The sequence below is a fragment of the Mustela lutreola genome, chromosome 7, assembly GCF_030435805.1.
Source record: "Mustela lutreola isolate mMusLut2 chromosome 7, mMusLut2.pri, whole genome shotgun sequence".
NCBI classification, from domain to species: Eukaryota; Metazoa; Chordata; class Mammalia; order Carnivora; family Mustelidae; genus Mustela; species Mustela lutreola.
In genome coordinates this window covers 117,219,160-117,241,060 of record NC_081296.1, presented here as the reverse complement: position 1 = coordinate 117,241,060, position 21,901 = coordinate 117,219,160, and the positions used below count along the sequence as shown (strand labels likewise).

The following is a 21,901-nucleotide window of genomic DNA, read 5'->3' as shown; positions in this document are numbered from 1 at the left end:
ATTATTCTCCATTACTCTGTCCTCCAGGTTGCTGATCTGTTCTTCTATTTCTTCTAGTGTACTATTTATTCCATCTAGTGCATTTTTGCCTTCAGTTGAGTTGCTCATCTCTGATTGTTTCTTTATTATGTTTTCTGTTTCTTTGTGAGGGGTTTCACTGAGGTTCTCCAGTCTTTTCTCCAGTCCAATCAGTATCTTTATGACCATTACTTTAAATTCTCTATTGGGTGGGACGCTTGGGTGGCTCAGTGGGTTAAGTGTCTGCCTTTGGCCCAGGTCATGATCCTGGAGTCCTGGGATCGAGCCCTGTGTCAGGCTTTCTGCTCCACGGGGAGACTTCTTCTCCCTCTGACCCTCTCATGCTCTCTCTCTCTCACTCTCAGGCAAATAAATAAAATCTTTAAAAATAAATAAGTAACATTCCTTATAGAGAATTTCTTACCTGTTTTGTTTAGGTCTCGTGCTGTCATTTTGTCCTATTCTTTCTTTTGAAACATGTTCCTCTGACTCCTCACTTTGTCTAGCCCTCTGTGTCTCTTTCTATGTGTTAGGAAAGTCAGCTACATCTCCTGCTCTTGTAAATAGTGGCCTTATGAGGAAGAGGCTCTCTCGGGCTCTGCAGTGTAATGTCTCCTGTTCACCAGACCTGAACTTCAGGGGTGTCGCCTATGTATGTTGTGTGCACACTACTGTAGTGGCTGAGCTGCTTGTGCCTTTAGTCCAGTTGTTTGCAGTGGTTTTCTTTGCCTTTTGTGGGCAGGATTTGGTCCCTGCATTGCTAATGGGCCAATCTGGAGCCACCTGGGGCTTGAGTAGAGTTAGATCAGGGAGCTAAACAGACCTATGGGCTGCAGGGGAGGGAAAGGGCACCCACCAGCTCCTTTGTTCCTAGAAACGTCTCCAATGATCCCTCTGCCTCCAGCACATACACTAAGATTAGTAAACAAATTTCCCTCCCATATACCGTAGGCATTTTTCAAACTGCTGCTTTTATGCTGTATCTCCATGGGGGCTGTTTGCTGTACTCTCTTTAAGGGCAGAAACTCTGTTTCTTTTTGCTTTCCCAGCTCTCTCAGAGCCAAGCCTGCTGATTTTGAAAGTTCTACCTGTTAAGCCCCATTCATTGTAAGAACTCATAAAATTACCACCCCCCTCTGTTTTTCAAAGCCAAATGTTATGGGATTCCCCTCACCTGGGTGAGTTCCCCATACTTGGGGTACCTGGTGTGATAGTCTGTTTCTCTCCCCTCTTCAAGCTTGCAGGTCCCTCCCTCCCATGGACAGTTCCATAGGTCTTTCCCCATGGTCTGTTTAGCTCCCAACTCCCTTTTTACCCTTCCTACCCTCTTTGGCATGGCCTCTTCTCTATATTTATCTGTGGAGAGTCTGTTCTGCCAGTCTTTAGGTCATATTCTGGGTTATTTACACTAATGTGTTATTACCTAGTTGTATTATCTAGTTGTATTCATGGGAAGAGATGAGCTTAAGATCTTCCTATTCTGCCATCTTCCCCAGAAGTCCCTAGTTATAATGCTTACAAAGATTAAAGCTTGGGGGAAAATGTGCTTGTTAGGAATTACAAAGATTGTTTCTCCCTTTGACTTATGTTTAATATTTGGCATGTGTAAGAGTGATGATGGTGGGATGGTTCCTGATAGAAACCAGAGGGTGGGGAAGGGTAGAATGTTAACAGTTAAGAGTTACCTTCCTGGAGACCCTGAAATTCACCCTGTATAGATAACAACTTATTTTTCCAGGATCTTCCACTTAGTAGCTCTATGACCTTACCTCCTAGCCTGTTTGCTCTTCTGTGAGATGGAAATACTTACAGAATTGTTCTAAAGGTGGAACAGGAGTGACTGGGTGGCTCAGTTGGTTGAGTGTCTGACTCTTGATTTTGGCTCAGGTCATGATCTCAGGGTTGTAGGTTTGAGCCCTGTGTCAGGCTCCATGCTCAGTGGGGCGTCTGCTTGAGCTTGTCTTTCTCCCTCTCCCCATATTCACACACACACACTTTCTCTAAATAAATAGGTAAAATAAATGGGTAAATAAATAAGCAACTTTTTATTTTTATTTTTTTAAAGAGTTTTTGTGAAAATATTTAGTCATTTATAAACATCATGCAAATTTAAGATATTTTAGCTTTTCTTCTAACTCTTCTGTATCAACATCTTTTCTTTCTTCTTTGTATTTTTCTTCTAATCCTAATCATATCGACACCCACCTTCTCTAAAATCTTCATAATTTGGTGGATCAGGGCACTCTGCTATTTCTAAACTTAATTTTATTAAAAGAAAAAAAAATCACAGATAAAGGAAGCCTATGTCATCAAATATTATTAAAACATAAGTTGTGTGGTTTGCTTATTTTTAATTTATACACAAAACTTTTCATTCTGATTTTAATATATTTAGTGCTTTAATATTTTTACTTATGATAATTGTAGTAGTAAACTATAAGGCCAGGCTTACTCTCCTGCTATTATGTAGTGAGAACAATTCAGAGTTCTAAAATTTAGAAAGAATAAAACAAAATTTAGAACTGAACTCTTGAGAGGATGACAATTCTGTCTTGTTGAGATTCCAGAATTTTATTCCTTAAGGAAATCTTGACCCAATACACCCAACTATATTCTTTGAAAAGGATCCTTTTCCCCTTGTTGTTGCAAAAAATCTCTACCTAAAGTATCTTTGAACCCTTAAACTATGACTGATTATAATGACAGGGGAATTTCCTCTGCTTTCCACATTCCTTCCTACTACATGAGCCAAGAAACTATTGGGAAAGAGAAAGAAATGTCATATTCTAAGTGCGCATAAGGTAAAGAGTGAGTACTTTTACAATTGTTTACTATGTAAATGATTGTTTCTTTGGCCTCTTTGTATTTTTAGCATTCTCTCATATAAAATATGTTGTAGTAGCTAAAAATGGCCACCCAAGTCTTTCTATATATTGAATGATGTAAGAAAGAAATGTATTTATCATCATTACTCATAATAAAAAAATCTCAATAATGGAGGCTTGGACAGAGGATATCTCAACACAATAAAAACCATATATGAGGGCGCCTGGGTGGCTCAGTGGGTTAAGCGCTGCCTTCGGCTCAGGTCATGATCTCAGAGTCCTGGGATCGAGTCCCGCTCTGCTAAGCAGAGAGCCTGCTTCCCTCTCTCTCTCTCTGCCTGCCTCTCCATCTACTTGTGATCTCTCTCTGTCACATAAATAAATAAAATCTTAAAAAAAAAAAAAACCATATATGAAAAACCCACAGCTACCATCACACTCAGTGGTGAAAAATGGAGAGCTTTTTCTTCTAAGATCAGGAACAAGACAAAGATGCCCACTCTTACCACTTTTATTCAACATAGTGATGGAAGTTCTAGCCACAGCAATCATACAAGACAACAAATTTTGTAAGGAAAAAGTAAAACTTTAATTATTTGCAGATGACATGATATTATATATAGAAAACCCTAAGGACTCCACCAAAACTCAGTAGAACTGATAAATGAATTAAATTGCAGGATACAAAATTAATGAATGGAGATCTGTTGCATTTCTGTACACTAATAATAAAGTAGCAGAAGGGAATTAAGAAAACCATCCCATTTACGATTGTACAAAAATAATAAAATACCAAGGAGTAAACTTAACCAAGGAGGTGAAAGGCCTGTACTCTGAAAACTATAAACATTGATGAAAGAAATTGAAGATGACATAAACAAATGGAAAGCTATTCCATGCTCATGGATTGAAAGAACAAATATTGATAGTGTCCATGCTACTCAAAGTAATCCATGGATTCAGTGGATTCCCTATCAAAATGTCAACAGCATCTTTCACAGAGCTAGAACAAATAATACTGAAATTGCTATGAAAGACTCTGAGTAATGAAAGCAGTCTTGAGAAAGGAGACCAAAGCTGGAGGTATCACAATCCCAAATTTCAAGATCTATTACATAGCTCTAGTAATCAAAGCAGTATGTTACTGGCACAAAAATAGACACATAGACGGATGGAACAGAATGAAGAACCCAGAAATAAACCCATGATTATATGGTCAAGTAATCCTCAACAAAAGAGGTAAGAGTGTATAATGGGGAGAAAACAGCCTCCTCAGTAAATGGTGCTAGGAAAATAGTTACATGCAAAAGAATGAAACTAGACCATTTTCTTATTCCATATACAAAAATAAACTCAAAATGAATTAAAGACCTAAATGTGATACCTAAAACCATAAAACTCCTAGAAGAAAGCATAGGCATTAATCTCTCTGACATCAGTCTTAGCAACATTTTTCTCCCTCTCCTTTGTCTCCTGAGGCAAGGGAAACAAAAGCAAAACTAAACTATTGGGACTACGCCCAAATAATAAACTTTTGTTCAATGAAGGAAACAATCAACAGAACAAGTCAATTTGCTGAATGGGAGAAGGTATTTGCAATGATATATGCATTAAGGGGTTAGTATACAAACTATATAAAGAACTTCTACTGTTTAATGCCAAAAAATAATAGTAGCCCAATTGAAAAATGGGCAGAGAACCTGAATAGACATTTTTTTCCAAAGAAGATCTACAGTTGGTCAACAGACACATGAAAAGATGCTCACCAGCACTTATCATCAGGGAACTGCAAATCAAAACCACAATGGGATACCACCTCCCACCATTCAGAATGGCTAAAATGAAAAACACAAGAAATAAGTATTGGTGAGGATGTGGAGAAAAGGGAACCCTCATGTTCTGTTTGTGGGAATGTAAATTGGTGCAGCTGCTGAGGAAAACCATATGAAGTTTCCTTAAAACATTAAAAATAGGAATACCAAATGATCTAATAATTCCACTCCTGGATATTTATTCAGAGAGAACAAAAATACTCATTCAAAAAGAGATGTGCAGGGATGCCTGGGTGGCTCAATTGGTTAAGCAGCTGCCTTTGGCTCAGGTCATGATCCCAGTGTCCTGGGATGGAGTCCCGCATCAGGCTCCTTGCTCAGTGGGGAGCCTGCTTCTCCCTCTGCCTCTGCCTGCCATTCTGTCTGCCTGTGCTCGCTCTCTTTCCCTCTCTCTGACAAATAAATAAAATCTTTGAAAAAAAAAAAAAAAAGAGATGTGCACCCCTGTGCTTATTGTAGCATTATTTACAATAGCCAGGATATGGGAACAATTTAGGTGTCCCTCAATAGATGAACGGATAAAGAAGTTACATAATGAAATATTACTCAACCATAAAAAGGACGAGATCTTGCCATTTGCAACAATATGGATGGGCCTAGAAAGTATAATGCTAAGTGAACTAAGTCAGACATAAAAAGACAAATACCATGTGTTTGTTTTTTTTAAGGTTTTACTTATTTGTCAGAGAGTAAGAGAGAGTGTGAGCACAAGCAGGAGGCGGTGACAGGCAGAGGGAGAAGCAGGCTCCCTACTGAGCAAGGAATCCGATGTGGGACTCGATCCCAGGACTATGGGATCATGACCTGAGCAAAAGCAGACACCTAACTGCCTAGAGCCACCCAGGTGTCTAAATACCATGTGATTTCACTTACATGTAGAATCTAAAAATGAAGCAAATAAGCAAAGATAGAAAAATACTCCAAAGACAGACTTTCAAATACAGAGAAGAAACTGGTGGTTACCAGAAGGCAGTGTGGTGGGGAGGGATGGGTGAAATAGATAAAGGGGATTAAAATAAATAAGTCACAGAGATGAAAAGTACAGCATATGGAATCTAATTAATATTGTAAAAACATTGTAAGGTGACAGACGAGGACTATACTACATGGTGCGCACTGAGTAATGTACACAATTGTTGAATCAAAATGTTGTACACCTGAGCTTTTGTTTCCCAGAGTCGCCTGTGGTTTTACCACAGCTTGTTTGTCCTGGATTGTAATTCTCTTTTATTCCCAAATAAACCCATCTTCTGGTTAAAAAAAAAAAAAAAAAGTTCTACACCTGAAACTAATTTAACATTGAATGTTAATTGTACTTCAATAAAATAAAACTAAAAAGGAAAAAATAAATGTTTATCTTCGTCAATTTTCTCTACATTGTTTTATTTAAGATTATTCATTTTCATTGATTTTTTTTAAATAGAGCTTTTTTTTCTCATTGAATTTGAGATTTAATTTATATATAGTAAGATTCCTCTATGATACAATTTTATGAATTTTGAAAATGAATGTACCCATTCGGCCACCGCCATAATTAAGATCTGGAATGTTACCATCAGCCCAAAAAGTTCCTGCAGGCCCATCGCAGCCAGTTTTGCCCTAACCTCTCAAGGCCTGGTAGCCATTGATCTATTTTATTTCCCTATAGATTTGCTTTTTGCTATAATATCATATAATTGAATTGTAAAGTATATAACCATCTGTGTATCACCTCTTTCACTTATTATGATATTTTGAATAAAACTTCTGTGAACATTCATGCATATCCCTCTCTGTAGACCTGTATTTTTGTTTCTCTTGGGGAAATACCTAAGAGTAAAATTGCTGGTTGTAGGATAAGCATGTGTTTAATTTTATAAGAAACCAGCAAAATAGTTGAACCATGTTGTATTTCCAGCAATAACATATGAGACTTCCAGTCTTCTATCCTTGTAAAAATCCTTGATATTGTCAGCTTTTCTTTTCTTTTTTTTTTTTTTTTTTGTTCAGCCTTTTTAATTTTAGATATTCTATTCCATATATAAGTGTGTCTTGTTGTGGTATTGAGTGTCCTGGATTACTGATCTTTTTGAGCATCTTTTCATGTGTTCATTGATTTTTTTTCTATGATATATTAAGTTCTTATATATACTGTTTTATTCTGTTCTGCTGACATAGTTCTTCATTCTTATAAGTACCACATTATTTTAACTATTATAGTTTTATTTTTTACTTTTACTATTATAATTTTATAATGCATTTTAATACATACCAATATAATTACCTCCTATTTTTAAAGTGTTCTATTTTCTTTTGTTTACTTATTCATTTATTATTCATAGGAACATTAGAGTAATTTTATTAAGTGGCCTCCCATCCTTAAGTGGAGATTTTGTTAAACCCAGGAATTATTTTCGAAGGAATCTTTGTAATAGTCTTCACATCAAGAACATGTTATGTCTCTAGTTATTTAGGCCTCTCATATCTCTTCATACAGTTTTGTTAGTTTTAAAAAATATGTATCTGGTACATTTCTCAGTTGTATTTCTGTAAATTTCATTCTTTTGGGCTATTTATTTTATATCCATATATAATAGTAATACTATTCTACTCACTTTCATATTGGTATTTATAATAACCTTTTATCCCTGTCCTTTGAAAGTTAAAATCTATTTGCGTGCTGCTCATAGAGTGCCGCTTTTTACGACTTTAGAGGCTGAGCTTTAAGAGGGAAGCTCTGACAGCTGGTAGGGTATGTAGAAGATTCTTATCTTGGAGGTACATGTTCTGTTACTTGGGACTTACTTGGCTTTGAAGTCATGAGGGATGCCCTGAGGTAACAGAACACAAGGTCATTGCCGGCTGTTGAGGGATAAGCATGCCAGGGAGGGTGTGGGTGACAAACATTGCCCTATTGTTGAAATGACAACATTAGGAGGCTGAACTGAGCTGAAACTCAGATCTTCTGATCCCAAGTCCAGTGCTCTCTGTCCTCTCCATGCAGTTGTATATAAATGACAACAGATATTCAGACAGACTCGATAATTCTGCAGAGTCCAGAGATAACTGGTTATGTTTTAGATTATAAAAAGCACATTTTCCTATAAAGCTTTATATCTTAACGAATTAGCTACATTTTGCTTTTAATTTTGCTTTGAACTTTTCTCTGAGTTCTATTAGTATGGAATAGTGTGCTTCTCAGACTGTTGCATGGAACAAGAAAACCATTTTAATTATTTTTGGGGGGTGTGGGGAGCAGAGACAGAAGGAGAGAAAATCCCCAAGCAGACTCTGTGCTGAGTGTAGAGTCCAATGTGGGGCTTGATCTCACAACCCTGAGTTCATGACCTGAACAGAAATCAAGAGTCAGATGCTTAACTGATTGAGCCATCTGGGTACTCCAAGAAAACCATTTTATTTTTTAAAAAAGATTTTATTTATTTGACAGAGATCACAAATAGGCAGAGAGGCAGGCGGGGGAGGGGGGGAGTAGGCTCCCTGCTGAGCAGAGAACCCAACTCGGGGCTTGATCCCAGGACCCTGAGATCATGACCTGAGCCGAGGCAGAGGCTTAAACCACTGAGCCACCCAGGTGCCCCACTAAGAAAACCATTTTTTTTTTTTAAAGATTTTATTTATTTATTTGACAGACAGAGATCACAAGTAGGCAGAGAGGCAGGCAGAGAGAGAGAGAGAGAGAGAGGGAAGCAGGCTCCCTGCTGAGCAAAGAGCCCGATGCGGGGCTCGATCCCAGGACCCTGAGATCATGACCTGAGCCGAAGGCAGCGGCTTAACCCACTGAGCCACCCAGGTGCCCCAAGAAAACCATTTTGATGTGTGAGGTAGTTCATGTAGTTTGAGGAGGACTTGTGTGTGTGTGTGTGTGTGTGTATGTATGTCAGAAGTGAATTTAGTTACCCTGAACTTCTTGCATAAGATATTTTCTAGGCTATTTTTATTTAGTGTGTTCATAACATTGTGTTTTCTGATTTTTTTAAGTAAAATGATCTTCTAAAATAAACTCTGAGGGGAAAAAAAATGAACCTCTAGTCCCTTAAATGCTTATTGTTATAAACTCTTTATAAAAACAAAAAGGATTACATCGTGTATTATTCTTTTATTTATTTATTTGTCAGGGAGAGAGCATAAGCAGGGGGAGCTGTGGAGGAAGAGGGAGAAGCAGACTCCCCACTGAGCAAGGAGCCCAATGTGGGGACTCGATCCCAGGACTCTGGGATCATGACTAGAGCCCAAGGCAGATCCTTAAGCCTGACTTAGCTACCCAGGTGTACCTGTGCCTGGATTCTTTTCTCGTGGAAACAAGATAATAAGTTTATTTGGTTTTAAGCTTATAGGCTTATTATACAGCGTGGAAAACTAAAACCATGACCTTAAGGAACTTATTGAACCGACCTCATGTGTTTTCTTTTGAAAAATGGGAATCTTATCTTTTTCTAGGGCAGGACCCTGGGACCCTGGGATCCCAGGACCCTGGGATCATGACCTGAGCCAAAGGCAGAGGCTTTAACCCACTGAGCCGCCCAGGCGCCCCATGAAGGAGACTATTTCTAATGTATCTCTTAAGAATTCAAAGAACATGTGGAGAATAGCCTATTAGTCAAAGAGTTAGATATTTATTATTTAAATATTCCTAGGTTTTTTGACTCACCAACAAGGCACTTATGAGACCCAACTTTGGCTATTGTACCTGTACCTGTCATTAAGAAGAATGTCGCCTACCTCTTAGCTGAGTAGGATTACCAGTGTTGTTGACGAGGAAGATGTTTAATCAAAATATTGTAATAATAGCCTGCTTTTCCCCTCCCCCCTGCTGTAGGACATAATGATTACATTTGCCCAGCTACAAATCAGTGTACAATAGATAAGAATCGGCGCAAGAGCTGCCAGGCCTGCCGGCTCCGGAAGTGCTATGAAGTGGGGATGGTGAAGTGTGGTGAGTTTTTGCTTCCCCTTTCATCATGTGTGGGCCACGCTGACCGCTCTGTCAGACAGGACAGGTGGCGGGACTGGGGACAGATAGCCTGCACGAGAGGAGATTTAGGACTTGGTCATTATCTTCAAGTATGTGTATGCTGTCCCATTGGAAGGGGCATTGATTTGTTCCCTGTAAGTGCGGAGGACAGAGCTGAGGTAAACAGGAACAGGTTACAGGAGGCACATTTTGGCCCAGTGTAGGGAAGACCTTTCTTTCTTTCTTTCTTTCTTCTTCTTCTTCTTCTTTTTTTTTTTTTAAATTAACATATAATGTATTATTAGCCCCAGGGGTACAGGTCTGTGTAGGGAAGACCTTTCTACAATTAAGTGGTCTGACAACACAATAGACTACTGCATGATTCGAGAGCTCTGGCTACTGAAGTATGCAAATGGGTTGGATGACCATCTGCCTGGAGGCCTTGAGAAGTCTAAGGAGAAACTTCTGGTAAATGTTCACAGTGAAAGCTGTGACAAGAAAGTAGACTATCTGGTGGGTTACTTGGATAGTGAGGGGAAAGAATCATGCCCATCCCCTATTAGCTTTCTAGAGAAGATCTATAGAGGAGTCAGAAACATGGTAGAACTCTGGAAAGCACATAGGGGGATTCTGTTATGAAGGTATATCTGCATATCTATGAATAAACATACATATGTGTGTGTGTCCACACATAGACGCATACATCCATGAGAAACAAAGAAAAATGGGTACGTAAGAATAACAGCTGACAAGAATGCTTACATCCTGTTCTCTTTGAGATTACATTCTCAATAATCTCTTTGACATTACATCCTCTCTCTTTTTGATTCATTCGTCTTCTATACACATTTGCTGGTTCATGTGCACTCACATCAGCTCTGCCTGACTCTGCTCTGTCAGTATTTTGCCTGTGGTTAGTTGTAATTTCTCTCTTTTTAACTAGTTGAAAAATTTGAAACAAAAGTCTCTTTTCTCCCTGACAGTCTCTTAGTAGCTCTGCCTTTTAAACATTCTCTGTCCTTTTTTAAAAAATGTGTATAATAGGTAAGACATCTCATCCAGCTATATCCTGTAGAGCAGAAGTTCTCTTATTTGATCACACTTCTCTGGCTTCTGAGAATCACTGAGGTTTTGTTTCCTTTGTAAAATACCCTGCCAATGCCCATGACCTCCCAGTGTGTACTGGTTACTCTCTAAAATATTCGAGCATTTCTGTTCCCCCCTGCTTCAGTTATACCCTTATCGGTAACCAGTGGGCTTCTTCTAAAACCTATTTCTACTTTCTGTAACTGTCAAATTATATAATTTAATTAGAATTTATGCAACCATATGAAATAGGAGTAGGAAAAGACAATCATTTCTCTTTTTTAAAAGATTTTATTTATTTGAGAGAGAGCACGAGCAGGGGGAGAGGCAGAAGGAGAAGCAGACTCACCACTAAGCAGGGAGCCCAGTGTGGGGCTTGATCCCAGGACACTGGGATCATCACCTGAGCCTAAGGCAGATGCTCAACCAACTGAGCCATCCAGGTGCCCCAAGACAGTCACTTCTTTGAAAGCTTTGGATAAAACTGTAAAGGAGGGGTACCTGGCCAGCTAGCTGACTCTTGATCTCGGGATCATGAGTTCAAAACCCATGTTGGGTATAGTGCTTGCATTAAAAAATACCTCACAAACTGTAAAGGGCTAGTAACTATTGAGTTAGGTATGAGTGAGATTGGGGGGAGGGGTCATGAACCTAGAAAAATTCTGAATTTGGATTGCTATATGAGTGCCTAAGTTATTGCTCTGTTTTAACGAAGCTGAAATTGAAAATTCAGAGATAGTCTATTACAGATGTGGCGTATGTAGGAAATGCACTCGTGATTTAATTGGCGATGGTACTGAAGGAGAAAACCTTGGCCCTTTGACAAAAGATTGCAAATTGATGTTTCATATTTTAAGTTGAGCGTATTTTTTAAAAAGCGATTTATAGTTTAGTTCTAGGATAAGAACAATGTTACTGTCCTAGGGTCTGTTGGACAGCTAGCTATAGCCCCGGTGGTTTGGGACCAGGGCAGGAGCACCTGCATAATCCGCCTGCAGGGGGCAGTGTATGTGGCGGGAAGAACAAAAGGACAGGACCCCCAATGACCAAAACTCATTTTTTGTCTCATTACTTCTTGTGAACTGTGACTATGCTCAAACTTAACCTTTCTGGCCCTCGGTTTTCTTATCTCTGAAAAGAAGATACCTGTTTCCCTGAGTTTTGTGAGGAATGAATGTGAAGAAAGACATAAAGACCTAGGACAGTATTTGTAGCTAAATTTTAGTTTTCCTTCCTTTCTTTCTCCCTCTTCGAAAACTCATATAAATTATAAGTTTTTTAAAAATTTTTTATTTTTTATAAGCATCTATTTTTTATCCCCAGGGGTACAGGTCTGTGAATCGCCAGGTTTACACACTTCACAGCACTCACCAAAGCACATACCCTCCCCAATGTCCATAACCCCACCCCCCTTCTCCCTTATGAGAAGTTTTAATGCAATACAGTCCTGCACAGGCAGAATATAAAGGTGTAGTTTAAAAAAAAAAACTTCCATGACACTCACTCTAAAAGATATTTGGGCCCCCACGACCACACCCCTTCAGCATTATCTATAGCAGCCAAGACATGAGAAAAACCCAAGTGTCCATTGACAGGTGAATGGATAAAGAAGTTGATATATGTGTGTGTGTGTGTGTGTGTGTGTGTGTGTGTAAAAATGGAACGTTATCCAGCCATTAAAAAAAAAAAACAACAGAAGCCACAAAGAAATTCTGCGTATGTGATAACATGGCTGGACCGTAAGGGCATTATGCTAAGTGAAGTAAGGCAGAGTTCTGAGAGAAAAAAATCATTCACTTTCTTTCATCTCTCTCTCTCTCTTTCTTTCTTCTTGCCTTTCTCTCTTTATTTATCTATATGAAGTGGTGGATCTGAACTTACTGTGGTAATCCCCTCACAGTTTATGTAAGCCAAACCATTGTGCTATATATCTTAAACTTATACAGTGATATATGGCAATTATTTCTCAATAAAACTGGAAAAAAAATCTTTCATGGAAAAGAGAACAGAGAAAGGGTCATTAAATTTGGCCAAAAAGAAATTGGGTAGGGCTGTCTAAGAAAAAAATATTTTATTATCTTTGGAGATTGCAGAAAGGATGAGATGGGTTGACATGGAAACAGTTGGATATTTAACCCTTTACTGACCATTAGGAGTGCATTTTCTTAACAATGCCTCCCTTCTTGCCCAGCACTCTTCTTGTCTCCCCTCTCAATAAATCCTCCATTCATATTCTTTCTTCTCTCCGGGCTTAGAAGATTAGGAACCTCCCTCCCTCCCATCCTGGATCCTCCTGCATCATTTCACCCCCCCCCCCCCTTAGAAATTATGTCTCTCTGTTATCGCCTTCTTCTTCTGCACCAATCTTGTGTTTTCTGTGGAAATATTAATATGGTGGATTAAATGGTGGGAGAGTGCTTACGCAGACCAACGTGAGGGATAAGGCTTCATTATAAGGATACACTGAAACGTACATAGCCAGGAGAAGAATCGGAATAGCCACATCTGGTCTGTATTCCTGTGTTGTGAGAATAAATCCACATCTTTCAGATGCCGTCTCTTGATTCATCTGCTGTATATACACATGAAAGGGGCTTGATAGGGAGGTAGTATAAAGCAGTAAAAGCACCAGCTGTGGATTCAGGCAATTGCTTGAGTTCATATGCTGCCTTCACTGTTTTCAAGCTTTTCCACCCTTAGCAGGTTAGTTGAGCTCTCTTGGGCCTGGTTCCTCCTCTGTGTCATGGAGATGATCATAGCACCTGCCCTCTAGGGCAGTTTTTGGAATGAAATAATCTCTATACAATACACAATGTCTGACATGTAGAAGCTTTCCAGTACGTGTTAGCTCTCATTGTTATCATTTACCATTATTACCATTTTTGTTATCATTGTCATCACCGTTATCATCATCCTGTTTTTTGGGGGGACTATTTATCACTTTTAATATGGAGCACTCCTGTTTGGTGGCATTCCCCTTCAGGCTTGCTCAGAGGCACACTGGGTGACTCTGCCAAGATTATATTGGGAAAGCCATGACACTAGAAATGTCCTTGGTAGAAAACAGTGAGTTCCCTGCCAAGGGCTTTATTTTATTGATCTTAGAATCCCTAGGACTCAGTACAGGGCCCAGTGTATAGGGCTTTGTAAGTGCAAGTTGGTCAAATTTGAGTGCATGGAATCAAACCTTTCTCTTTGTATGTAAACCCATTTTGTAAACTCCTTTTCCTCATACACTTTACAAGAAGATGTGTGATCAGAAAGGTGCTTTTTTAAACCAAACATTTTGTTCCATTTTACCCTGGGGTTATAATTAATCTTAAATAATACCTAAAGCTCTCTGATTACTAATAAAATGAATTATACTTTAGGCTTTTAGTTTTTTCAGTAAAGAGCTTGATTTAATCATCTCTAGGTAGATAGAGCCCTTCCTTTTACTTTGATTAACCAAGGATAAGAAGAAATTCAGCTAAATTTTCTTGGGAGCAAGTAATTTTAAATGTACTCCTACCTCCTAACTAATATTTCTTTTTAAAAATGTGGACAACTGAATTTAGTGAACAAACATAATGGTGGGAATATAGGAACTAGGCATTTTACAGATATAACATTTAGGTTTTGTTTTGTTTTGTTTTTTGCGGGGGGAGGGATGCATATAAAAGTTGTACCCATGCTAATGACATCCTAACTTATGTCTTTCTTAATTTTCATTTGTATTTTTGTCTTTAGCCAGTGGATTTTTAGAAATATTTTTGTGCCAAACTTTGGAGCTTGGAAATTGTATTTTTTGTGATCAAAGAGTATGATCTATATGATAATCAATTTTAGTTAAAATTTTATTCATGAACTAGTATGTGATAATTTCTGCAAATTCCATGAGTTTTTATAGCTCAAGCTTGTGAGTTGTACAATTCCAATGTTCTGTATTCTGCCTTTCCCCCTAATTGTTTACTCTGTCAGTTGCTGAGAGAGATACATTAAAATATGTATTATAATAATGTATTTGTCCATTTCTCTTTCTTTTAGTCATTTTTTGCTGTTATGTTTGTAGGTTTTCTTGATGTTTTGTTGATGTTTTGTTGTTTTCTTGATGTTTATGGGTTTAGAATATTTATCTTCCTTTTATAATCTGATGAGGACTTAATCATGATTTTTAAGGGTTAGTGTCTGATATTGATAGAGTAACTGATTTATTTGGTTAATTTTTGCTGGTTATCTTTTTCTATTCCTTTATTTTCATTTTTTCTATACATTAAATGTATCCCTTACAACCAGTCTATGTTTAGATTAAAAAACTGTGTTCTCAGAGTTGCTCTTAATTGATGAATTTAGTCTATTTATGTTTAATGTGATCATTGATATTTTAATTCATTTCTGTCATCTTATTTTAGGATTTTGACAATTTCATCATATATTTTCTTTTTTCCTTTTTGGAATTGATCCCATTTTCTTATTTTATTTCTCCTCTTTTGCTAGTTTGGAGGTCTATACATGTGGTTTCAATTATTTTAGTGATAGTTCTATTTTAGCAATGCATTCTTTTTTTTTTTTTTAAAGATTTTATTTATTTCTTTGACAGAGATCACAAGTAGGCAGGCAGAGAGAGAGAGGAAGAAGCAGGCTCCCAGCTGAGCAGAGAGCCCGATGCTGGGCTCGATCCCAGGACCCCAGGATCATGACCTGAGATGAAGGCAGAGGCTTTAACCCACTGAGCCACCCAGGTGCCCTTTAGCAATGCATTCTTGATTAATTTCATGCCACTCTAATAGATATTTCTCTTTCCAAATTAAGGATCTTAGAAAGCTCCAGCCAAAATTACTCACTTTTCATCTTATTTATTATTACCCAGTATTTGGTTCTACTTTATTTCTGTACCTCCAAAAATTATTACTTTATTCATTCTATGTTTATTAGGTTTCTGCTCATGCTTACCAATTTATTTTCTTACCATTGCATCTTGAATTTCATTGCTTCTCTTGGGTTCATTTTTCTTCATCCCAAATAACACAGTAATTTTTCAAAAGGGCATATCTTTTTAATCTTTGCTTAATTCAAATGTCTTTAACTTATTGTCACTCTTGAATGATAGTTTAGCTGGGAATATAATTCTAAATTGAAGGTTTCTCCCTCCCCATACCATCTTAAAGACCTATCCCATTGTATTTCTGACCCATAAGCCAACAGTAATTAAAATATATACCAGCACAGGAGTAAAAAAAAAAAAAATACACACACATACACACACACACACATACATATACACACACATGTGTATATATGAAAGAGGAGAAAATCCAGAAGAAGATACTTTTTCAATGCAGAGCTTGAACTCACCACTCTGAGATCAAGACCTGAGCTGAGATCAAGAGTTGGACACTTAACTGCCTGAGCCACCCAGGTGCCCCTGGAAGAAGATACTTTTATATATATATTTATAAAAATCAGTGGGAAAACCTTGGGAAATAAATGCTACAGGGAAAATTATACATCCATTTGAAGAATATGACATGAAATATCAATATGACATGATACAAACATACATAAAATTTCAAATAGATTTGAACCCCAGAAGTGCTTAAAGAAGATATAAGAAAATATTTGTATATCTTGATGTGAAAGAAAAGACAGATTTGACTGTGCACTAAATCTTCTTAGGACAGCAGATACCATGAGTAAAGTTAAAAGCTATATAACAAGACAAATATGGCACATAACAGAAGTTATCTATAGTTACTAGATAGACTTTATAGGTTATTAGGCAGGAAAAGGGGAAAAGAAACAAATAGGTGATACACCAGTAAAAGAAATACAAAGTATGGCAAATATATTAGTCATTCTCACTACTAATTAAAAGAATACAAAGTAAAATGAGATTGTTTAGTCACTTGTCAGATTAGCAAAGATTAGAAGTGACTTTTTTTTTAAAGATTTTATTTATGTATTTGACAGATATCACAAGTAGGCAGAGAGGCAGGCGGAGCAGGGAGTGGGAAGTAGCAGGCTCCCCACCGAGCAGAGAGTCCAATGCAGGGCTCCATCCCAGGACACTGAGATCATGACCTGAGCCGAAGGCAGAGGCTTGACCCACTGAAGCACTCCTAGAAATGACTTTTATTGCCCAATGGTGTTATGAGAAAATAGGAAGCTCCTTAAAGTATTGTCTGTATGATCAATTTTAAAATAGTTTTAGAAGGTAACCTATTAATATGTGTCAAAATCTTAAATGTGTATACTCCTTGGTTTGGCAGCTTGACTTCTTTGAGTTTATTTTTGGGAATGAATTAGATATGTGTACAAAGATGCATTTTCATTGTACTATGAAAGAAAGAAATTAGGACTAACCTAGATTTCCATTGACAGGGGACACTTTATTATTATTACTAATTTTTTTTTATTTGACAGAGATCACAAGTAGGCAGAGAGGCAGGCAGAGAGAGGGGGGAAGCAGGCTCCCTGCTGAGCAGACAGCCTGATGTGGGGCTCCATCCCCGGACCCTGGGATTATGAACTGAGCCTAAGGCAGAGACTTTAACCCACTGAGCCACCCAGGTGCCCCAACGGGGACACTTTAGATAAAGTGATGCTATCTTCATAAAACAGAATGCTGCATAGATTTTTAAATTGTACAATAATACATTTTTAGTAAAAAAAAAGTTTAAAAATAACGTATATATACTGTGACCCAAATTTTGCATATAAAATATGGAAAAGTAAAAAGCATTAAAACTGAAAGGATTTATACCAAAATTTGTACTCTTCCATATTTTTTAGATTTTTAAAAAATTTATTACTGAAGGGGTGCCTGGGTGGCTCAGTCATTGATCGTCTGCCTTTGGCTCAGGTCATGATACCAGGGTCATGGTATCACTGGGATTGAGCCCTGCATTGGGCTCCCTGCTCAGTGGGGAGGCAACTTCTCCCCCTCCCCCTCCCTCTGTTTGTGTTCCCTTTCTCACTGTCTCTCTCTCTGTCAAATAAATTTTTAAAAAAATATTACTTGAAATATATTTATTTGTGCAAATATGTAAAAAGAATACATATGTGTTCATGTGTATGTGTAAACACACATATGTGCATATAAACATTTTAAGAATGTATATTATAAGATAATGTATATTATAATATTAATGTATATTATTAGATAACTGTTTGGAAGTATCAATACTCAGTTCTTAACTTTTCCCCATCTTTTGTCTCAAGAATATTCCTAGGGGTGCCTGGATGGCTCAGTGGGTTAAAGTCTCTGCCTTCAGCTCAGGTCATGATCTCAGGGTCCTGGGATAGAGCCCCACATCGAGCTCTCTGCTCCATGGAGAGCCTGCTTCCTCCTCTCTCTCTGCATGCCTCTCTGCCTACTTGTGATCTCTGTCTGTCAAATAAATAAATAAAATCTTTAAAAAATTAAAAAAAAAAAAGAATATTCCTAATTCTGTGGTTTGGAAACTGAGGTATGCCAGCGCTCTTTAAAAGAGAAATAGATTTAGTATCCATAGGTGATCCTGAAATGGAGAGTTTAAGTTCATTTGGGCTATTGTTCCTAAAAAGTTGTATTTTGGCTTTGTTAAAATAGACTCAAATGTAATGATCTTTGGAACTTGCCCCACAGGTTCCAGGAAATAAGCCAGGCTTCTGGTCTAACACACTTCGTGAAGCTGGACCCAGGTCATGACCTCACTCTTGCCCTGGTGACTCAGGGAACTTGAATGTTGGGTTGGGGGAAACCACGGGAAACTACTGTGTTATCATCTCTCCGGTTTAGGTTCCCGGAGGGAAAGGTGTGGGTACCGTGTTATGCGAAGGCAGAAAAGTTCCGAGGAGCAGCTGCACTGCCTGAGCAAAGCCAAGAAAAATGGCGGACATGTGACCCGAGTGAAGGAGCTGCTGCTGAGCGCCCTGAGCCCGGAGCAGCTGGTGCTCACGCTCCTGGAGGCAGAGCCGCCCCATGTGCTCGTGAGCCGCCCCAGCACGCCCTTCACCGAGGCCTCCATGATGATGTCCCTGACCAAGCTGGCCGACAAGGAGCTGGTGCACATGATTGGCTGGGCCAAGAAAATTCCAGGTAGGGCTCTCTGGATGTTAGCTTTTTAGTTATAGAAGAAAGGCCTGCCCTTAACATGTGTAGGGCAAGGGTACCAAATGGAGGTCTACACAAATGATGTCTGGGTGTGTAAGAGTTGACAACTTGATTTATAATCTTAAATGAAATATGTTCTTTCTTCCTTGTCCACACCCCATCCTCCTGCGGCCACATCTCCTAACCACACTAGCCTGTCGGACACCTCATGTTGAGATGTGGACTGAGAGGGTGGACCCACGTAAAAAACCCACCCAGACTCTGGAAGTGGGCTGAAAGTGGCCATTTGGGCAAGAAATTCTAGGGGCAGGCCAGCTTGTGATATATACCTGAAACACTGCATATTGTGCTACAATTACCACCTCATTATCATTTGAACTGGTGTTTCTGTGAAAGTGAATCTAGAATTCTAACACAGAATGGCAGCAGCCCATCCCCCGACAGGGCTTCTCCATGTGCATATTTACAATCATCTAGGAAATGAGGTCTCGCTCCAGGTTCTAAGCCACTAGGGACAGTTCCCACGGCCTGCAGGCTGCAACCGCTTTAGGCAAAGTGTAAAGTCTGGGAGCTTCTGAGAAGCTCAGTGGGGAGGAGTTGGGGGAAAAGAGCTGTGGGACCCCAGGCCTAGTGTAATAGTATCTCTTGGGTCCTTTGTTGGTTTGTGCCCAATCCTTCCGAGCTTCCTGAGGATCTCCTGGTGTCTAGTTTTGTTTTGATAGTCTAGATCTTCCCCTTAGCTGGAATTCTGTTATTTTCCCTGCTCTTTTCACAGGAGACAATACTGATGGGTCTTCCTCTAGCTGTCGTGCTACACGTATGCCGAACGCTGGTTTTCAGGACCCCACGCGGAGAGTGGTGGTGAAATTAGCGATCATTGAAAACCATGTAGCTTCTTTGTGCCATAACAAAACTGAATTCCTGAGCTGCTTTAGTCCTTCTTCAAGCCTAGTGTTGTAAAAAAATTTTCAGAAAATTTAGGCATAGTCTAAAGGTGTGATTTTTCTTTCTTCTCTTAGTGGGTGTTGTCATTTTCCAAAATTAAAAAGAAAAATAATAAAATATCACCTCACCTTGACCTTGTTGAATATCTGCAAATATAAGAAGCCTAATGTCCCGTGGGCAGGCTTATTGTCTGTAACCGCAGGTGAGATTGGCACATGTACGTGTGTTAGGACAAGGTGCAATTTTGGAGGAGGACTGAGCCATCTTGCCGTTCGTGATTCCCTCCATTCAGGTCTCCTATGTGCACACCGGCATTGTATTACTCACAGGTTTGAACCGCGTGTGCTTCCCGAGCCGTGGTCCTCTCATCTGTAAAACGAGGATGCTGGAAGAGATTACCTACGGGCATTCTTGGAGGGTAGTCATTGTTACTCCTCATTTTTTCTGTAACAAAATTGACTTGAAAGGAGATTCCATAACTAGCTAGGATGAGGCTGAGCCGGGATCATAACCAGAGTCTGTTGCACTCCTTGAGCCGTGTTTTTGGTTAGTTTTTATATTACCCGGCCTTCTCTTCTTATCATGGTTGTGGAGGAAGCACCAGTGATCTCAGCTTTGCTTTGAAAGTGCTCACCTCCCTCCAGATCACCTGTTTCTTTCTGATGTTTGGACCAATCCATGTTGTTAGGCTTTTGAGCTCTTGGGACCTGCTTCAATTGTTACGTTTGCTTTTCAGGATAGAGTAGCCTGGAGACAGCACTCCTACTCAGAAGAATGATTCTAAGACTGAAATTTTAAGCAACTGGAGATCTCTTTCAGTTGAAGCCTTGACTTTCTGCAGGGGCTGGTGCTGGTCTCTCTGCGTGTCCTGCACACCCCTCCCCCCAGCCCATCCCCCTACCCCTTCCAGCCCCTCTTGTGGACTGGGCCAGACTGGCAGCCTCTGGCTGGCAGCTGACTCATCTTTCTCAGCAGTGCAGAGGAATTTTTAAAATGTAACTGAAAATGATCTGTTCCAGCTTTCTGTTCATCCCTAGCATTTGTCTGGGGAGCTATAAGCCTGGGTAACCATCCTTTATAAATCTTAAATGGAATAGATTCATCCCTAGAAGGTCTCCAAGGCTGGACAGTGTGAGACTGCCTCCCCTGAGTTCAGAATTTCCTTCCTTAGGTCATTTTAACCACATCTTTAAATTTAACCACATCTTTAAAGTATTGAGTGTTTCCTTGTATTGCTTGTGTTTTCAATAGCTTGTTAAACCTTGCCCTTCTGTTGTCACAGAAACAGGGAATTGAGGAGGAGAGTGGGTATGTCTCATAGCCTCTTGCTTTCCCCAGGCTTTGTGGAGCTCAGTCTCTACGACCAAGTGCGCCTCCTGGAGAGCTGCTGGATGGAGGTCCTAATGGTGGGGCTGATGTGGCGCTCCATTGACCACCCGGGCAAGCTCATCTTTGCCCCCGACCTCGTTCTGGACAGGTGAGAAAAAAGACATCATGTTTCTTCTCTGACCTGTTTGAGTCCTGGGTGCTGCAATTAAAATCTCACATCTAAAGGGGGAACTAAGAGGTTGATAAAATCATGAATTCCTTCCCCAGGTCGAGAGCCCGGGAAGGAGACCCTGGGTCCCAGGGTTCAGTGTCCTGTGCCTCATTTTAAGCTGTGGTGTGGCAGCCTTTACAGACCATAGCAGGGCCTATATCGTGTAGACTAGGTGGCCAGTAAATGTACAAGTCAAACATGTTTAACAAGTCAGCATGTTAAAATGTACAATTTTAACACGGATTTGTCTGTGTTAAAAATTGCATTTTCAGTTTATAATTTTAAATTGTCCTGCTGTTCAGTTTCCACTTATAGGGACTATGTCTATCTCTGTCTAGACAGGTGATAAGATTCTTACAAATCTGCAAAGCTTATTTTAATGTGCTTTGACTTGTAAGTGCACATATTCTGTAACATTATTGACAATAGCAGTGGAAGGAACAGTTCTTAAAACCAATGAAAGGTAATGGAAATTGGGGAATCATCGTGCCAGTGCCATCACTCAATTACATTTTGTTTTCTTTTAAAGATGGCACAGGAAAGGAACCCATTTTTAATTGACTCAGGTAAACTGTTCATGGAGGAAAAGCTAGAATAGACAACACTCAAAATTTTAGTTCAAAATATAGA

General features: G+C 39.2%; 1 protein-coding gene across 1 annotated transcript in view; it reads left to right on the top strand.

The window, feature by feature from the left end:
- ESR2 (estrogen receptor 2) overlaps positions 1 to 21,901 on the top strand; it is a 69,227-nt gene that overhangs the window by 18,665 nt on the left and 28,661 nt on the right. The window contains exons 4-6 of the mRNA XM_059182299.1: positions 9,492 to 9,608; positions 18,472 to 18,771; positions 21,070 to 21,208. Coding sequence (XP_059038282.1) covers positions 9,492 to 9,608; positions 18,472 to 18,771; positions 21,070 to 21,208 — 556 coding nt within the window. The remainder of the gene's footprint in view (positions 1 to 9,491; positions 9,609 to 18,471; positions 18,772 to 21,069; positions 21,209 to 21,901) is intronic.